At 39.1% G+C, this 16,135-nt stretch overlaps 1 protein-coding gene across 4 annotated transcripts in view; it reads left to right on the top strand.

Annotated features, from left to right (window-relative positions):
* ptk2bb (protein tyrosine kinase 2 beta, b) overlaps nt 1-16,135 on the top strand; it is a 31,103-nt gene that overhangs the window by 13,807 nt on the left and 1,161 nt on the right. For 3 of the 4 annotated variants that reach the window (XM_041805656.1, XM_041805657.1, XM_041805659.1), the window contains 20 exons: nt 1,807-1,908; nt 2,066-2,183; nt 2,326-2,365; nt 2,583-2,614; nt 3,566-3,610; nt 3,690-3,787; nt 4,129-4,210; nt 4,299-4,399; nt 4,531-4,646; nt 7,129-7,229; nt 7,312-7,401; nt 8,645-8,849; nt 11,902-12,010; nt 12,098-12,157; nt 12,259-12,381; nt 12,471-12,899; nt 15,061-15,085; nt 15,193-15,227; nt 15,479-15,613; nt 15,761-15,841. In XM_041805656.1, coding sequence (XP_041661590.1) covers nt 1,807-1,908; nt 2,066-2,183; nt 2,326-2,365; nt 2,583-2,614; nt 3,566-3,610; nt 3,690-3,787; nt 4,129-4,210; nt 4,299-4,399; nt 4,531-4,646; nt 7,129-7,229; nt 7,312-7,401; nt 8,645-8,849; nt 11,902-12,010; nt 12,098-12,157; nt 12,259-12,381; nt 12,471-12,899; nt 15,061-15,085; nt 15,193-15,227; nt 15,479-15,613; nt 15,761-15,841 — 2,127 coding nt within the window. The remainder of the gene's footprint in view (nt 1-1,806; nt 1,909-2,065; nt 2,184-2,325; nt 2,366-2,582; nt 2,615-3,565; nt 3,611-3,689; nt 3,788-4,128; nt 4,211-4,298; nt 4,400-4,530; nt 4,647-7,128; nt 7,230-7,311; nt 7,402-8,644; nt 8,850-11,901; nt 12,011-12,097; nt 12,158-12,258; nt 12,382-12,470; nt 12,900-15,060; nt 15,086-15,192; nt 15,228-15,478; nt 15,614-15,760; nt 15,842-16,135) is intronic. The other variant, XM_041805658.1, reaches the window with a different exon arrangement.

Below are 16,135 nucleotides of genomic sequence, written 5' to 3'. Positions count from 1 at the left end.
TACTCCAGCAAAGTGAGTCCTGATGCCTACCAATAGGAGAGCATTTGTTCCTTATCTTTGTATCATCATTTAACAGAGGGACATCATACAAGTCCCCACTTTTTCTGCCTCCGGGGATTTATGAGTACACACAGTGATTTCCTTGCTATGTTATCACATTCATACCTCAAGTTCTATTTGGAGGAGAGCCAGTCCATATTGTGTTCCTCTTGATTCATCCTGGAGAGTCACTAATTGCTTCTTGTTTTGTTTGTTTCTTCCTGTCAGAGCAAAAGACCACTTGCATCAAATTGCACCTCTGTAGTAGCTAAGAATCTTTCTCTTTGGTCCACCCTCCTGATGACCTGTAAACTTACAGATTGTTGCAGACACAGTGGTGACGTAAGCGTATGATAACCGTTGGGATCACACTTGTAGTGTGACCAGGCTGTCGGCCAAGATGGGAAAATAGTCTTGCCATGTCGTCTGACATGGTGCAATTGTAAACAACCAACAAAAATTGTGTAGTCTGAACTGGTCTTTACAGGTTGACCTCTTGGATGGATGAAATAATAGAAAAATACTTGGCTTTTGTTTTCATAATATTTACAAAGCTAGCAGACAGTTGTGTTATGGCATTTAAATGTGATTTATCTATCTTTTAAAAGCTTATGTGAATAATTAATGAAAATAAACAACATTGTTGACAGTGCCAGTTAGTTAGCACTGTAGTTAGTTTCAGGATTTTGATTAAGGAAAGTTTGCAGTTTTGGGAAGTGTGAGGCTATGATGAAGAGATGCAACACTTCCTAAGTTTTTTTACCCTACAGTCTATCATCAGCAGCTTAGTTTAACTTGGCATAAAGACTGGACTTATAACATGTAGAAACAAATAGCCTGGCTTTACCCAAATAAATCAAAATCAGCAGAAAAAAACTTCCAAAGCCTTTTTACAAAAAGTGGATTTCCCTCTGTTGATTTTGTCATCTGCCTCTAGCCAAGAGTGAAGCCTATAGTATGTAGTTGCTATGAACCCCAGTACACTATTGCTGCTAGGTGGATTTTATCACATATGAATGAAGCTAGGCTACGTACTTTTCAGTGTTTATGCTCAGCAGCTAAGCTAATGTCTTCCTACTTACCACACTAAAATAAGACTTTTCATGTTACTCCCAAAGAAGATTGTTGAAGCTTATTTCCAAGATGTCATCAAAACACAGGAACAGCATCTTCCCCTGAGCTGACACTTTATCAAATGGTTAACAGTCGCAGAGTGTTAGAAAAATGTAACCATCATCTCACAGGCACCTTAGACCTGGTTTAATGTAAAAATATCCTGCATTGGTTCTTAACTTTACAGTCACATAAATACTGTTGGAAAACTTGCTGTGGTACAACGCGTCACCTCATATGTGTTATCTACCTTATGGTAATCTGCCACATTATTGCACATTTGATACTTTTTGATCATCTCTATTCAGCATCCTTGTACCCTTTGTGCTTCTTGCACCCACACCATTAATCCACATGGGCTTGTATATATTAGTTGAAATGTCTAATCTGAAGAATTATTAAAATGTAACACAACAATTTCTCCAAAGTAATTTCATATCATATGACAAAAACTCTTGTTCTGGCAGTTTTATTATGAAATTTAAGTGTTTGTTGAAATTTTTACCCTGAATACTTAGCATCTTCATATCTCTAAACCACGTGCTAAGTTAACAGCACCATGATGCTGCACCTTTATCTGTCCACAACAGTTTTACAAAGTAATTATTCCCTTCATAATTTCCTGTTTTGTGTTCTTCTTTTTTTGTGCTTCAGGCTGTTTTTCTGGCCGACTTCAAACAGATCAAGAGAATACAATGCTTACCTCAGAGTGATGGCAAAGCTCTTATAAACCTCAACGTAGAGGGGGCCAGACAAGTAAGTAACACCATGAAACAACCCTTCTGTTACCCAGTACCACTTTATAGATTGCTAAGAATCTGAATAACTAAAATTAGCACATACATATATAACAGACGATGTCTGCACAGGAAATTTGACCTGGTACATGGGCCCTTTTATTTCTGTCTGATAGCATCTGTCAATCAATGTGGCCACGGTCCCCATGGCAGAGAACATGATGGACCTTATTGATGGCTACTGCCGCTTGGAACATGACACAGATGATAGTGTTATCTACAGACCAAATAAAGGTGTGTATGACAGCCACTTTCCCAGCTGCTCTCAGCATTATTGTAATTAAATCATTCTGTTTTGTCAAGGATGGGGCATAATGTGTGTGTTGTGTAGGTTTAAGGTGTACTTTTAGCCAGTTATGGTTCATTTTTTCTATAGATGCAAATGCAAGAACTAGCCTACCTGAGCTCCCTACAAGGTGAGTGGACTCTTTTACACCTCTGAGTGATTTGTGACCTCTCTCAGCCTCAGTATAGCTGCACTCATTCCCTCTTTGGTTGTAATACAAGATGAAAAGTTAGAGTTATTGATGAAAGGGGATATTTTATTGAATCATTCTGTCAGAGCTCTGAGGAGCCATAACTTGAGAATTTATGACCGGGCCTTTCTCTCATTTTGTCTTTTCTCCGGAGCAGCCGAGACACCAGCTCCATCAGGCACAGTATGGGTGAGCAGACTGTTCTCATTGTTTAAAGAGTAACTAAATCTCAGAGTTTCAGCTGAAGCGCATCTAATGTAGAAATCTAATAATGGCTTTTAAGACACACCCTCTAACTCCTTAATAATTGCCATGACATTATACAGTCCATGCTGCTTCTGTGGATTTGATTCTTAGCCTTAATGTCATAACCATTCAGTTCGATCACAGGAGGTGTTGGATCCTCAAAACACTTAGTAAATGGGCCCTAAACAGATACTATATCATAATGATAGATTTTATATGCTGATGTTTGACCTGTAGCCTCTTAGGTAATATTCAAGTCCTCAGCCTCACTCCAGTCAGCTTTAAGAGCTTCCTGAAAATAAGCTTGTTGCAGGTCCAGGCATGGCTACACTGCAAATACTGGCCCTATAGTTCAACAGGCCCACCTGTTTCAATTGCCTCGATAGGTTATGATGAGCTGTGAAATAAAACATGGTTATTCTGCTTGGTTTAAGGAAGGACCCTGTCTTTGGTAACCTCCAAGGGCCCCACCACAGCCCTAGAGTGTCACAATGAAGCCTCTGATTAATAGAGCCCTGAAGTTAATCGCGTTTTACAGAGGATTTTTATGGGGAAATTTTCCTATGGAAGTATAGCCTCTGAAAAAGTGGCCGCTCACTGATGAGCTCTGTGGTGACAAAAGCTGGCTTCACTTATACCACTTGTCTGAAAAATTCATTTTAGTCATTTTAACACAGTATGTAGAGTTTTAATATTTTGCACTCTAATGGCAAGATTTGAGCCTGAGGTGATCAGAAGTGGTCTGAGGGTTTAGTTACTCATTAAATAACCTTCATGTAATGCATTACAAAGAGGTCTCGAGACATTATCTTGCAAAACTAAAACAAGGTTGACCGATGAAGCACCGAGGTCATGAAAGATGAAATAAACGTTATCTCTTTCTTATTTTTCCAGGGTCGGATATCTATTGTGAGATTCTCGATGAAAGGCCAAGATCAGGTTTGTTGATTTATTTTTTTCAGAGAGATTTTGAAACGTTGTGTTATGGACCGTCATAAAAACAAATCTTCATCTGTAGTTGTTAAATATGGGATCGACCGAAACGACATTGTTCTTGGACGAATCCTTGGCGAGGGGTTCTTTGGGGAAGTCTACGATGGGGTTTACAAAAAAGCTGTAAGTCTGTCCTCTTATTACAAGTATGCTTAAACAAATTTCTTTTTATTTCCACCTTTTCTTTACTTTCTCTCTTTTTTCTGTGTTGCAGGGAAGGCTTTGTGATACAAGTAGACAATATTTTATGTTACCTGTAGACAAAATACAAAGTCATAAAATTGCCTTTTTTTATCAATAGGCAGTTTAAGAAGTGACCTAAACATTTGCAAGTTAAAATAGCTGCAGTTGATCATTTATTTTGTCATTGATTGATTGATTTAGCTCAAAAGTATGATGTTAACTGCATGCAAAGTTACAGTGTTTACTTAAAAATGTTCTTTTTCCACTTCTTGATTTCACAGGATGGCGATAGAGTCAATGTAGCGGTGAAAACCTGCAAAGACTGCTCACCTGACGTGATGGAGAAGTTCATGAGTGAAGCAGGTAACCAGAAAATGTGTAATAGACTATATCAGGATAACTAACACTGTGACAATGACATAAATAATGCCCAGTGTTGTTTGCTTGGTAGTTATTATGAAGAACCTGGATCATCAGCACATCGTCAAACTGATTGGGATCATAGAGGAGGATCCTGTGTGGATTGTCATGGAGCTTTATCAGTATGGAGAGGTTTGTGTCAATCAAAATATCAGGATGTCTTTATGTTAAAATGTGATCATACTGAACATGGTCTGATTTTTCTTAATTCATGCACCTCAGTATGAGACAGGGACTGTCTAAATTGTTTTATAATCTTGCAGCTCGGTAACTACCTGACTCAGAACCAGCACAAACTGACGAACACAACTCTGGTGCTGTTCAGCCTGCAGATCTGCAAAGCTCTTGTCTACCTGGAAGGGGTCAACATGGTGCACAGGTTAGACTTTGCTTTAATTGGGATTTTGTGATTTTATTTTGTTAATCCTGGTATGATTATAGAAAGAACTGCCAAAGCCTGGAACACATTACGTTTTTTAAAATTAAGATGAATTCACCTACAATTCAGAGTCTCTACTCTCAAATCTCAAAATAACACAGTCAAAATCATATTTAGTGGAAACAAGCTCACTTCACACCACAGGAAAATCTGGCAAGATAATCTTTGGGCAAAATTGGCCTGGTTTTCTTGTGGGCCTTTTCCACTATGACTTTCTGTTGCGCTGATCCAAACCAAGCCATGTCGATTTACATTTCCATCACCAGTTTGGCCATGTCTGGCTACAACATGCACGCCCAGAATGGTCCTGCTGTGGAGCAGGTCCGAAGGTCACCTGGCCTGCCTCCAAGCACCCGCTGTGATGTCACAGCAGTACACACTCAGTCAAGGACGCCTTGCAGACGTGTTTAAGAAGCAACCACTGCACCAAAATTTGAAATACTTGCTACGTTGCTAGTAGTAGAAGAAGAGGCAGAAACTTCGAAGTAGAAACCAAAAAAGTGCTTCTTCTTCTTCTGGCAGAACAAAACAAGGCTTACTGAAGCACAGTAAGCATTGTCAGCGACTCAAAGTGCTGTGTCATGAATTCTATACGCACCCTCAAATGGGTTGCTCAGTTGTGGTGGAAAAGCAAATGTCAGCCATGCTGGGCTGCCATGCTGAGTCAAACCAAGTTGAGCCAAGCCGCTCAATGAAATGGAAAAGCCCCTCTGCAGCGTGTACCTTGCCTATCGTACACCACATTTACTAATAATCTTTAATAGAAATAATGGTTTACTTTCAACGTGTCCCACAAACTGACAGATCTTTTGGCATAATGACAATAACACAATGCAGATCATATGTGAACGTCATTTATTTGATTAAAATATTCGTTTAAAGATCCTTTAATGGAGAGTGTTGTGGAAATTTTTCTCTGCTGCTGGTGAATAATGAAATAGAGACTTCTGCTGGCCGACAAGGTTTTTATTTCTTTGCAACGAATGGTCAGTCTGTACACGAGCGGTGATTGTTAAGAAAGACCCCGAGCTTCTGGCAAGATCTACCTTTGTAGGGTGGATACCATCTCTCAGGTGACACCTACAGGGGTCTTCAAAAGGCCTTTTGATTCAGTGGTGGGCCCCGGGTTTTACACCTAGTCAGGTACTGGCACGGTCACCTTTTTTGCTTCGTATTTACATGTGCAGTAAGGTCAACACCTTTCTAGTCCTATCATTTTCCCATGTCTGTGCATTTCCATACATGTCCTGTGAGAGGGTAGACACCCTGGTAGGTTCCATAGAAATGCAACGGGGGGCAGGAGATGAGACAAAGAAGGTAAAATTCCATTACAATCGTCAGTTCAATTCATATAAACCTTAATATAAACATCAAGCACCACATAGGTTTCTCTTTTTTGTAATAAATCAATAAAAAATATACAGAAAACAGGATTATTAAAGTGAACATTACCTGTGGAGATATTTTTTTACACAGAGGAGAAGTGGCTTCAAATCATCAGATTTTTTTTTGTTGTTTTTCTGTATGCGTGTCTGTACCCTTTGGTTTCTTATTTGTCTCCAAGAAACAAGTGTAATCATGATATTTTTACAAGTATAGCCATAAAACTACTGTTAACATAAATGCCATTGATTAAGCTTGTAAAAAACCTATGCACCATGGACTTTTATGTACATTAACAGTTTTCTCTTTGACAGCACATTAATATCTCTATTACTAACTAACCCTTGATGAGTGTCAGTGTTGTTAGAAGAAAAGGACTTTTCATGAATTAATTCCTTTGTTGCATTAATTCTGCAAGGGTCATAACATTCTGGGTTACAGCATCACAATTTGCTCTCGAATTATTTGACAAGTCTAAGCTCTAATCAGATTTCTTCTGCCACCCTCTCCTGTGTTAATCTTTCTTGTGATGTTTCCTGTGGAATTACAAACCCATGGACACCTAAAAATGAAAAACACACCAATACACCATCTGAATTTAAAGTAGATTGATAATGGGCAGTGACAATAGAAAACTTTTTAATTCAAACTTGAGCTGTTTATACTAGGACTAAATTACAGAAAGTTAAAGTGAGATAAAACAAACAAAAAAACATGTTTCACTCAGTTTCTCTAGCAGAATTTTATCAACAAGTTTCAGACTGCCAAGCTGCCACTCAAGGATTCAATCTCCTGTGAAGGAAAAACACAGACAAAGGAAATGAGTTTCTGCCTGTGTGGAAAATGCAAACATTCCTTTCGTATTGTTTTATGCTGCATTTTAGGAGCACTGCAGCGTTTGAGGAGTAATTCAAAGGTCATTATGAACGCTAAGCTTTGTCAGTACCTGCATTGTCCACATTTTCTGCTTTGATGATCAGCTTTCTATATATCCATATACATAAAAGGGCATTTATTTTATTCTTTTGCTTTTTAACAGAGACATTGCAGTACGTAACGTGTTAGTTGCCAGTCCAGACTGTGTGAAGCTTGGAGACTTTGGTTTGTCCAGATATATCGAGGATGAAGAGTACTACAAAGGTTTGAAAAATAAAAGCTGGCTTAATGCTTTTCACCCATTATAATAGTGTTTTCAAAATACTGATCTCCTGTTGCCTTGCAGCATCCGTCACTCGTTTGCCGATCAAGTGGATGGCTCCAGAATCCATCAACTTCAGACGTTTCACCTCAGCCAGTGATGTGTGGATGTTTGGTGAGTTTGTGATACACTAACACACCACACTGCAGCTCAGTACAAACACATCAGTGGCATTTAGGGCACCTGGCACCCTCTCACCCAGACGCAATAAAGGAAAGGTGGCTGGTTAATATTTAACCTAAGCCGTTACTGCATGATTCTATGATGTGGTAAAAATGATTTAAAGTTACATAGAAACTTGCATTTTACTATACCTGTATTATGTTTCCTTAAGGAGCAAAAATCAATTTAAGTATCATCTTTATTTTCAGTGGTGCTTCTTTTATTTATGACTTGGTATTTCATGGGTATTGAGTCTACTTAAGTTTTCAGCCATCAAAAACTGAAAAACTGGAATAATAATTAAACAAAGTATAAGAAACTCAGATCTACATCCTAATCACATGCCTATTGCCTAAATATACAGACATATAAGCAAGAAATATAAGGTAACAACTAAACACAGTACATTTGGAACATAAACTATCTACAGTGTCTATAAACATAGTCCACTCTCTTGGATGTTTTACACTTTTATCATATATATAAATCAAAGCTTTATGGGAGAGAGGTATAGAGAACGCCACTGGTGAAGAAAAGTCATATTAAATCTCAGCAGAAGTTTTCCAGAAGGAATGTGGGAAACTCCGTGGTCAGGTGTCGGAAGGTTCTTTTGTCTTATGAGACTAAAACTGTGCTTTCTGACCAGTCAGACAAAACACATCATCACATACACACCATTCCCATTGTGAAGCACGGTGGTGGCAGCATCATGCTGTGGGGATGCTTCACAGCAGTCAGCCCTGAAGGCTTGTAAAGGTATAGGGTAAAATGTATGCAGCAAAATATAGGAAAATCCTGAAGGACAATCTTATTCAGTCTTCAAGAGAACTATAGCTTGGGAGGAGATTTATCCTTCAGCAAGAAAATGACCTGAAGCATACAGTGAAAGCTACACTGAAATGGTTTAAAGACAAAAAGATGAATGTCCTGGATTTGCCAAGACCAAGCCCAGACCTCAATCCTATAGAGAGTTTTTAGCTGGACTTGGAAAGAGGCTGTTCATGCCCGATCCCCATGTAACCTGAAAGAGCTTGAGCAGCTTTACAAAGATGAATAAAGTAAAATTGCAGTGTCTGCAAACAAGGATCTATCATTGTTCTTAAACACTCAGTTTATATCCTTATAGTCTTCATGGTCGAGAATTATTAATACAAAGCATGAATTCAAGTGTCTGTTGTTTCTCATTCCTTGATAGCCGTGTGTGTATGGGAGATAATGAGTAGTGGACAGCAGCCGTTCTTCTGGCTGGAGAACAGAGACGTCATAAACCAGCTGGAGCAAGGAATCAGACTGCCCAAACCAGACAACTGCCCTCCTGCCCTGTACTCACTCATGACCCGCTGCTGGTCCTATGACCCCCGAGAAAGACCTAACTTCACTGAGCTGGTGGTCAAGATCAGGTAATGCATTTTGGCTGGAAATCATCAAGTTAATTTTTTTGAAAATGTAGCATGATAATAAACAATTAACTGATGCCCTGATTGTACATACAGTCTAACCCAGCAGGGGGATAGCTCTTGTTTAAACAGGCTTCACATCCTGACTCTGCATTCTCTGTCCTTTTTCTCACATCTTTCTACAAACTCTTTGTTTTTTGTCTTTTCTGTTCTATGGGTGAGCATTATATGTGGTGAGAGTTAGCATGGAAGCTAATCATTGAGTGTTCCTGAGGTGCTATAGGCCCAACTTGACAAAACACTGGTGATGTAATGTTCTGGCTCATGCTGCCCGTGTAGTTTCACGGTTGAGTTGTGGGGTTCATTAGGGGCCATGTGGCCGGGGAGATAACGTCAGCATTGTGAAACCTGGAGCTTGCATGTACAGCCGGAGTCTGTTGAAGTTGGCAAAGCTGTTCGGTTTGTGTTGGCAGCTAAGGACCATGTAATAGGATAGATAGGTATCAGCAGGCCAAAGTATTGGGATGAGGTGGCATTGTGCTCGTGGTGAAAGAGGGTTTCTCACTGAGTGTTCAACCTTCTTATCAAGCCGCAAGTTTTTTGTATTTATTTTAAGCTGTGATGAGCTGGAAGCAAACAAAGGCCCAGGCATTTGTAACTAACACTAACCAAACTGCTGATGTAAACAGTTGGAGCAACTTTTATTTTAGATGCTTACATTATTTTACTTTGCAACAACTAATTTCACAAAAAACAAAGACTACCAGGGTCAAAATTATTAGCCCCCCTGATGCTAATAAACAACTGTGTGTCCTTTTTGCTGGATAATAGCCTGCAGTCATTTGTTGTAGTTTTCAAAAAGTCTCAGACTAGTCTCCTAAAGAATCCCAGCCCATTTTCTGTGGTCAATCTCTTAAGCTTCTCCAGATTTGATGGTCTTCAGTTCACCCTATAGATTTTCAATCGGATTCAAGTCAGTGCTTTGTGCAGTTCAGACAGTAATGTCACTTTGGTCTCCTGAAGGCAGTTCTTCACCAGGAACCACATATGTTTTTGGTCGTTGTAGTGTTAGAAGACAGATGACGATGACCCAGACCCAGTTTTGCTGCTGACTGATTTAGTTATCTTTCAACATCTTTATATATTCTTCTTTCCTCACGATTCCTTCCACCTTTGTGAGATTCCCAGTTCCAGACGCACTGAAGCATCCCCACAGCATAATACTCCCACCACCATGTTTCTCTGTGGGAAAAGTTTTCTTTGGGTTATACGCCTCTCCTTTCTTTCTCCAAATATAAGCAACATCTCTCTGACCAAAGAGTTCTAGTTTATTTTCATCTGACTAAAGGACATACTTGAAGTATGCATAATCTTTGTACAGGTTGTCCTTAGCATACTTCTGTCTAGCTTGAAGGTGTCTCTTCTGTAGAAATTGAGTTTTTCTTGGTCTGCAACCTCTCAGTTCATTCCTGTGCAGGACTCTAGTGATTGTCTTCTTTAAGACTACAACTCCTGACTTGTTCTGGGGTCTTTAGACACACCTCTCACTAGTTTTCTTTCCGGAGACTTTGAAATCTTTCCTTACTTCTGCCAAGCTTGTTCTGGACTGTGTGGCTCTCTCTGAATTTCTTGATGATACTTCTCACTCTAGTTCTTGACACTTGGAAATGCTGTGATAACTTTGTGAATCCTTCTCCTCCTTTGTGAGCATCAAAGTGATTTCTTTCATTTTTACCATGATGCTGTCTCAAGTGGCACAAGCTAACCCTTATTGAAGTTTTTGTGAGGTGTGTAAATGTGGAGATAACCCTCAGTTTTCACTTGATTTTACAAGTTTTGAGCATTACAAAGTTCAAGCACATCTTTGCCCAACAGTGGTTTGTGCTATAGCGCAACAAAAAGGTCAGTTCAAAAAGGGGCTAATATTTTAGACCCTGGTAGGTTTTGCTTTTTGTGGAATAATTTTGTGTCAGTGTGCAAAGTAAATTAATATTAGCATCCAAAATAAAGACAGGATGTTTGGAAAAGCTTTTAAAAACTCTTACTCTGTTTAACAGAACTTGGGAGATACTTTCAACAGAATGAATTTTTCATGGGGGCACTTATAATTTTGTCCTCATCTGTAAACAACTTAGAATACAATCACTACAGAGGCTGATGTATGCTGACAGTGATTTATCACAGTCCAAGAGCTCTTGGAGCTACAGCATGATAGGCACCATTAGACAAAACTAACACAGGGATTGGACAGTAGGTTTTCACACAAAAAATCCATTATTTTTGGGCCAATTAATGATAATACAGCCATTTCATGAAAACATATGAAAAGCATGGCACAGCCACAGTCGTGCAAACAGCCGGTCACTGGGATGTGAAAAGTACTGCTGAAGCACAGTACTAAAGAAGTGTTTTTGCAAAATGCCAGACAGAGCAAAAACAAAGAATGATTCACAGCACAATAGCTCACCTGTTGACGTTGTGATCCATCTTTGTGGCATAACAACTTTAAACCAGTCCCTCTATAGTAGCTACCCTGGCGGCCACAATAGTGGTATGTTTTGTAAGATAAATCCATTATGTTTGCAGATTTCTTACCCTCAGAAAACAGCATTCTTTGTTTTTTCATTTTATTTCACTCTGCCTCTTCCTTTTGCCCTTTAGGTCCTCAATTCATCTTCTCTGTGTCTAGTATTGCTGTTGTAAGATGAGATTTCAGCCCTGCTTTTAAACTACTTTCTTTTCACTCACCATGGTGGTATGATGGGAGAACATTTTTTATGAAAACATAAAGGAACGCCGATGTAAAATGTTTTTGGCTTCACAGATAACATTTGCCAGGTAAAAATATTTATGAAGTACTAGTATTATGAGCATTTTTCTGTATTGTAATGCTTTTTTTAGAGGAATTGTTAACCATTCTGAGTGGCCCTGATTGACCATTGTCAGGCGGCCTCCCTGGTATTAACGTTAACTCCACATGGTCAGTCCATCACTGATTATAAATGAACTACCTTTCTTACTAAAAAATGATTTCATCTTGTCTAAAATCTTTCAGTGATGTCCACAGGATGGAGAAGGAGCAGGAAGCGGAGAGAGAGCGGGACAGGGCGCGCTCTACAAAGTTTTTCGACCCCAAGTTCAACTTCAACGAGCCTCCCCCAAAAGTATGAATTCCTGTCAAGTAATGCATTTATTCTTGTAACATAATAACTTCTACTTGTCTTGATACAACTTTTCAACATGCACTGTAGCCTTCAAGAATGAAACCTGGACGGTTTGGAAACACGCTCAGCATCGGCCTTCACATTCAGGTACAGCAGTAAATTAAAAGAACCTCTCAAGGTGATTATCTCCTCCATAATGGCAAGGTTTACTACAAAAATGTTAAGTTCTTTTTTATGTGTGTGTGCAGCTGAATGAGGCTTTGTGTGCCAGCTCTCCTGACCTAGCCAGCCCATGTGAATATCAGTCACCTGTTGACTCCATGAACACACTTACCCTGCCGGTCAGGTCCCCGAGACGTCGAAGCATGGGGGTAGGAAACACTCTGCTGTGTTTTTCTTAACTTTGTAGTTGTATACACAAATTGATATTTTTAAGTTCTGTTTAACTTCCTGATTTTAGGAGAGCGAGTTTCCTCGGTTAGAAGCAAACAGTCGAGAGGATGCCCAGCGTCTTTGGCAGCGGGAGAAGCAACACATGCAGGACACGCTCCGGCGGCAGAAAGAGCAGATGATGGCGGATGAAAAGTGGCTGGAGAATAAAGAGAGACTCCTGGTGGGAAAGAGAGCATCATTAACTTTTGTGAAACCCCTCTCTGTGTCTCTGTGTCCTCCTGCTCCAAAATTCAATGTGGCCCTGGAGGCAACGCTGAACGAGGCGTCATTAAACACTGTAAAGCCACTGGCTCGCTATCGACGCCCCGCTAGTTTAAATCTGAATGTTCCTCTGATAACAGTTCCAAAGAGGGGGTCCATGTCCATAATCTATAAAATGAACCTGCCTGTTCTTTTGCAGGACCCTATGGGACCAGAGGACACCACCAGCCCGGCGGTAGGTTTCTGCCTGTGCAAACGTTGAATGTTAGATATAAGGAAAAATAAGTTTTGTTTTGTGCAGTATTCAATTCTTACTCCCATTGGACAAGAGCCTCAGGTAGTCAGCATGTTATACTATATGAAACAGAGTAATGGTTGGTTTTTTATGAGAGTAGAAGCAGTGGAAACACTTAGCTAAAGTGCATATGAAAATTATTTACCCCCTTGGATGTTTTATCCTTTTATTGGTTTTATAAATCAATCACGGTCAATATAATTTGGATTTTTGACAAAAAACAAAAGAGTTTCCTTATGTCAAAGTGAAACAGATTTCTACAAAGTAATGTCAATTAAATAAAAAATGTAATGTAAAATAGGTGACTGCATTAATATCCGTCTATCCAACCATTTTCTACACTGCAGGTCAAGTCACAGAAAAGGTTATAGAAAAGTGTAAGTCAGGGGATGGATACAAAAAAAAGGGAGAGATGGGAGCAACTTTGCGTACAACAACTGTTGCCCAGGTTCTTCACCAGTCAAAGCTTTATGGGAGAGTGGCAAAGAGAAAACCACTGTTGAAGAAAACTCAGATTAAATCTCCACTAAAGTTCACCAAAAGGCATGAGGGAGACTCCAGAATCAAATGGAACAAGGTTCTTTGGTCTGATGAGACCAAAATGTTGCTTTTTGGCCATCAGATAGGACGGTATGTTATGTGAACACCAAACACCACCCATCACCACAAACACACCATCCCCACTGTGAGGCACTATGGTGGCAGCATCATGCTGTCGGGATGCTTCTTAGCAGCAAGCCCTGGAAGGCTTGTAAAGGTAGAGGGTAAAATGAATGCGACAAAATATAGGAAAATCCGGGAAGACAATATTATTAAATCTGCAAGAGAACTCTGACTTAAGAGATTATTTATCCTCCAGCAAGACAATGACCTGAAGCATACAGAGAAAGCTACACAGAGATGGTTTAAAGACAACAAGATTAATATTCTGGAGTGGCTTAGTCAAAGTACACAGCTCAACACGATAGAGAATTTGTGGCCGGACTTGAAAAGGGCCATTTATATCTGATCCCCACGCAACCCAACAGAGCTTAAACAGTTTTACAAGGAAGAATGGAGTAAAATTGCAGTATCCAGATGAGCCTGATTGAGATCTATCCACACAGACTGTGCTGTGATTACAGCCAAGGGTGGATCTACTAAATACTGACTTGAAGGGGTATTTATGCCTTCACTTATTTTATATTACATGTTTTTATCTAACTGGCATTACTTTATAGTAATCTTTTTTCACTTTGACATTAAATATGTTATTTTTTTGTTTTAAAAGCCAAATTATATTGACCATGATTAATTTATGAAATAAATAAAATAGCAAAACATACAGGGGAGGTTGAAAACTTTATACAGACACTGTACTTACAGTTTTGCTGCAACAGTAATGTGTCATTTTGACAACAGAAAGGTGGAATTGTAAGTTTAAAATGAAAAAGTTTAAAAGCTGGGGAAAGGGGGGAAACATTCGGAGGATTTCTTAGAGGAAAGCAGTGAATTATGAGAAAATAATTCTTACTAGGTGACATAATAAAGTCATACACTTGAAGACTTTTGAGAAAGTGCCTACACTATCATAAAAGCTTTAGAAGTCAGTAAAAGTGCAACAAGCACATTTGTAATAACTGTTTACAAAAAAGCTATGGATCTGACAAAATATTGCTGTTTTGTATTCCAGGTAGATTATAAAGATATACTTGATAAATACATTCTTAAGATTCATTGTAATTGCTGTATCCAAATAAACCAAAGCATATTAGTATGGTATAGCATTTAATATTGATGTGATTATATTAATTCATTGCAATCACAGCTGTAGTTTAATGCCACTGCTGTCTTGTTATCTTTTTCTTTCTATTAATGGACATATTATGAAATAATGAGGCACAACCAATCAAAATGAAGAGGGTACATGTAGAAAGCTTGAATATTTGGAGACTTGAAATACTGAACAGTTCCCAAATAAGGTGAACTGCCCCTTTGAGCTTTGTTTTCTTGTAGCTCAATCTGAACTAAGAACTGCTGCTTTGTGCTAGGACAGCCTTTAATTGTCTTTGCGTGATCTTTCTGTGTTAACTAACTCAAGAGATTTCTTTTCTTTTTTCAGTCTGCGGAAGCCGACACAGAAAATGGTAGGTGCTAAAAAGAAAGTGACAAATTCACATTCTCACCACTATTATTCCCTTCTGTCTGTCCTTTTGCTTGTCTTTCTTACATTTTTCATCTTTGTGCCTTGCAGCACCCCCAGAGAAGCCCCCACGGGTCTCAGCACAGGTAATTATGTCAATTTATTTTACAATTCTAATATCTTTTCAACCCACTGAAAAGACAATTTAATTGCATCAGCTTTGATTTTAGGATGAAAAAGAATTCATAATGGACTCAGTGATCTAGAAACAAGAAGTACAATTATCTTTCAGTTGAAAGGGCGTTGGTACAACCATGCATTTTAAATTGTGTCTTGTTATTTATGTGTAAAGTATAATGTCTTTAATTATTTAATCATATTATACCTTTACATTTAGCCGGCGCCTACAGCTGAGCTGGACCGCACTGATGACAAAGTGTACCAGTCTGTTATGAACCTCGTCAAGGTCGTTGTCCAACTCAAGAATGACATCACCACGCTACAGCCAGAGCAATACATCACCATCATCCAGGTACACTGAGACTTATCTGTTTTTCACTTTACTCTGATACTTTGTGGCTGCTTTACAGGCAAATTTAAGACGTTTCAATTGTAATTGAAAGACAAAAGCCTTGAGTCTCACAGCTGATAAATTCTCAACATCGATCTCTGCCCCCAGTCTGTGGGGATGACTTTACGAGACCTGATTCTCAACGTGGATGACATACTGCCCACCTTACATGAGTCTGTCAGGACTGAGGTACTGTTTATTGTCTGCAGCTTGTTTGCTGTGTTTTCTCATCTTCTTACCCCCTCTCGTTATCGATTTTTGTGCTCACAAACCGTACTGCTGCTTGTCACTGAAACAAAAAGTGACAGAACTCCCCTTTAAACACAAATAAGTAAAGGGAATGTTAACATTTTATGTCCCCTGTTCTGACTTTGGACACAAAAATCTATAGTTGGAATGTCATAGCAGTTTCTACAAGCCATGTTTGCCCATATATCAAATAGGGTGCAAATAAATGTTCCATTTAACACAGTTCTGAGTTTA

The sequence above is a fragment of the Cheilinus undulatus genome, linkage group 14 (assembly GCF_018320785.1).
Source record: "Cheilinus undulatus linkage group 14, ASM1832078v1, whole genome shotgun sequence".
NCBI lineage: Eukaryota > Metazoa > Chordata > Actinopteri > Labriformes > Labridae > Cheilinus > Cheilinus undulatus.
The sequence above is the reverse complement of the archived record's forward strand: the minus strand, read 5'-3'. Positions and strand labels throughout refer to the sequence as shown.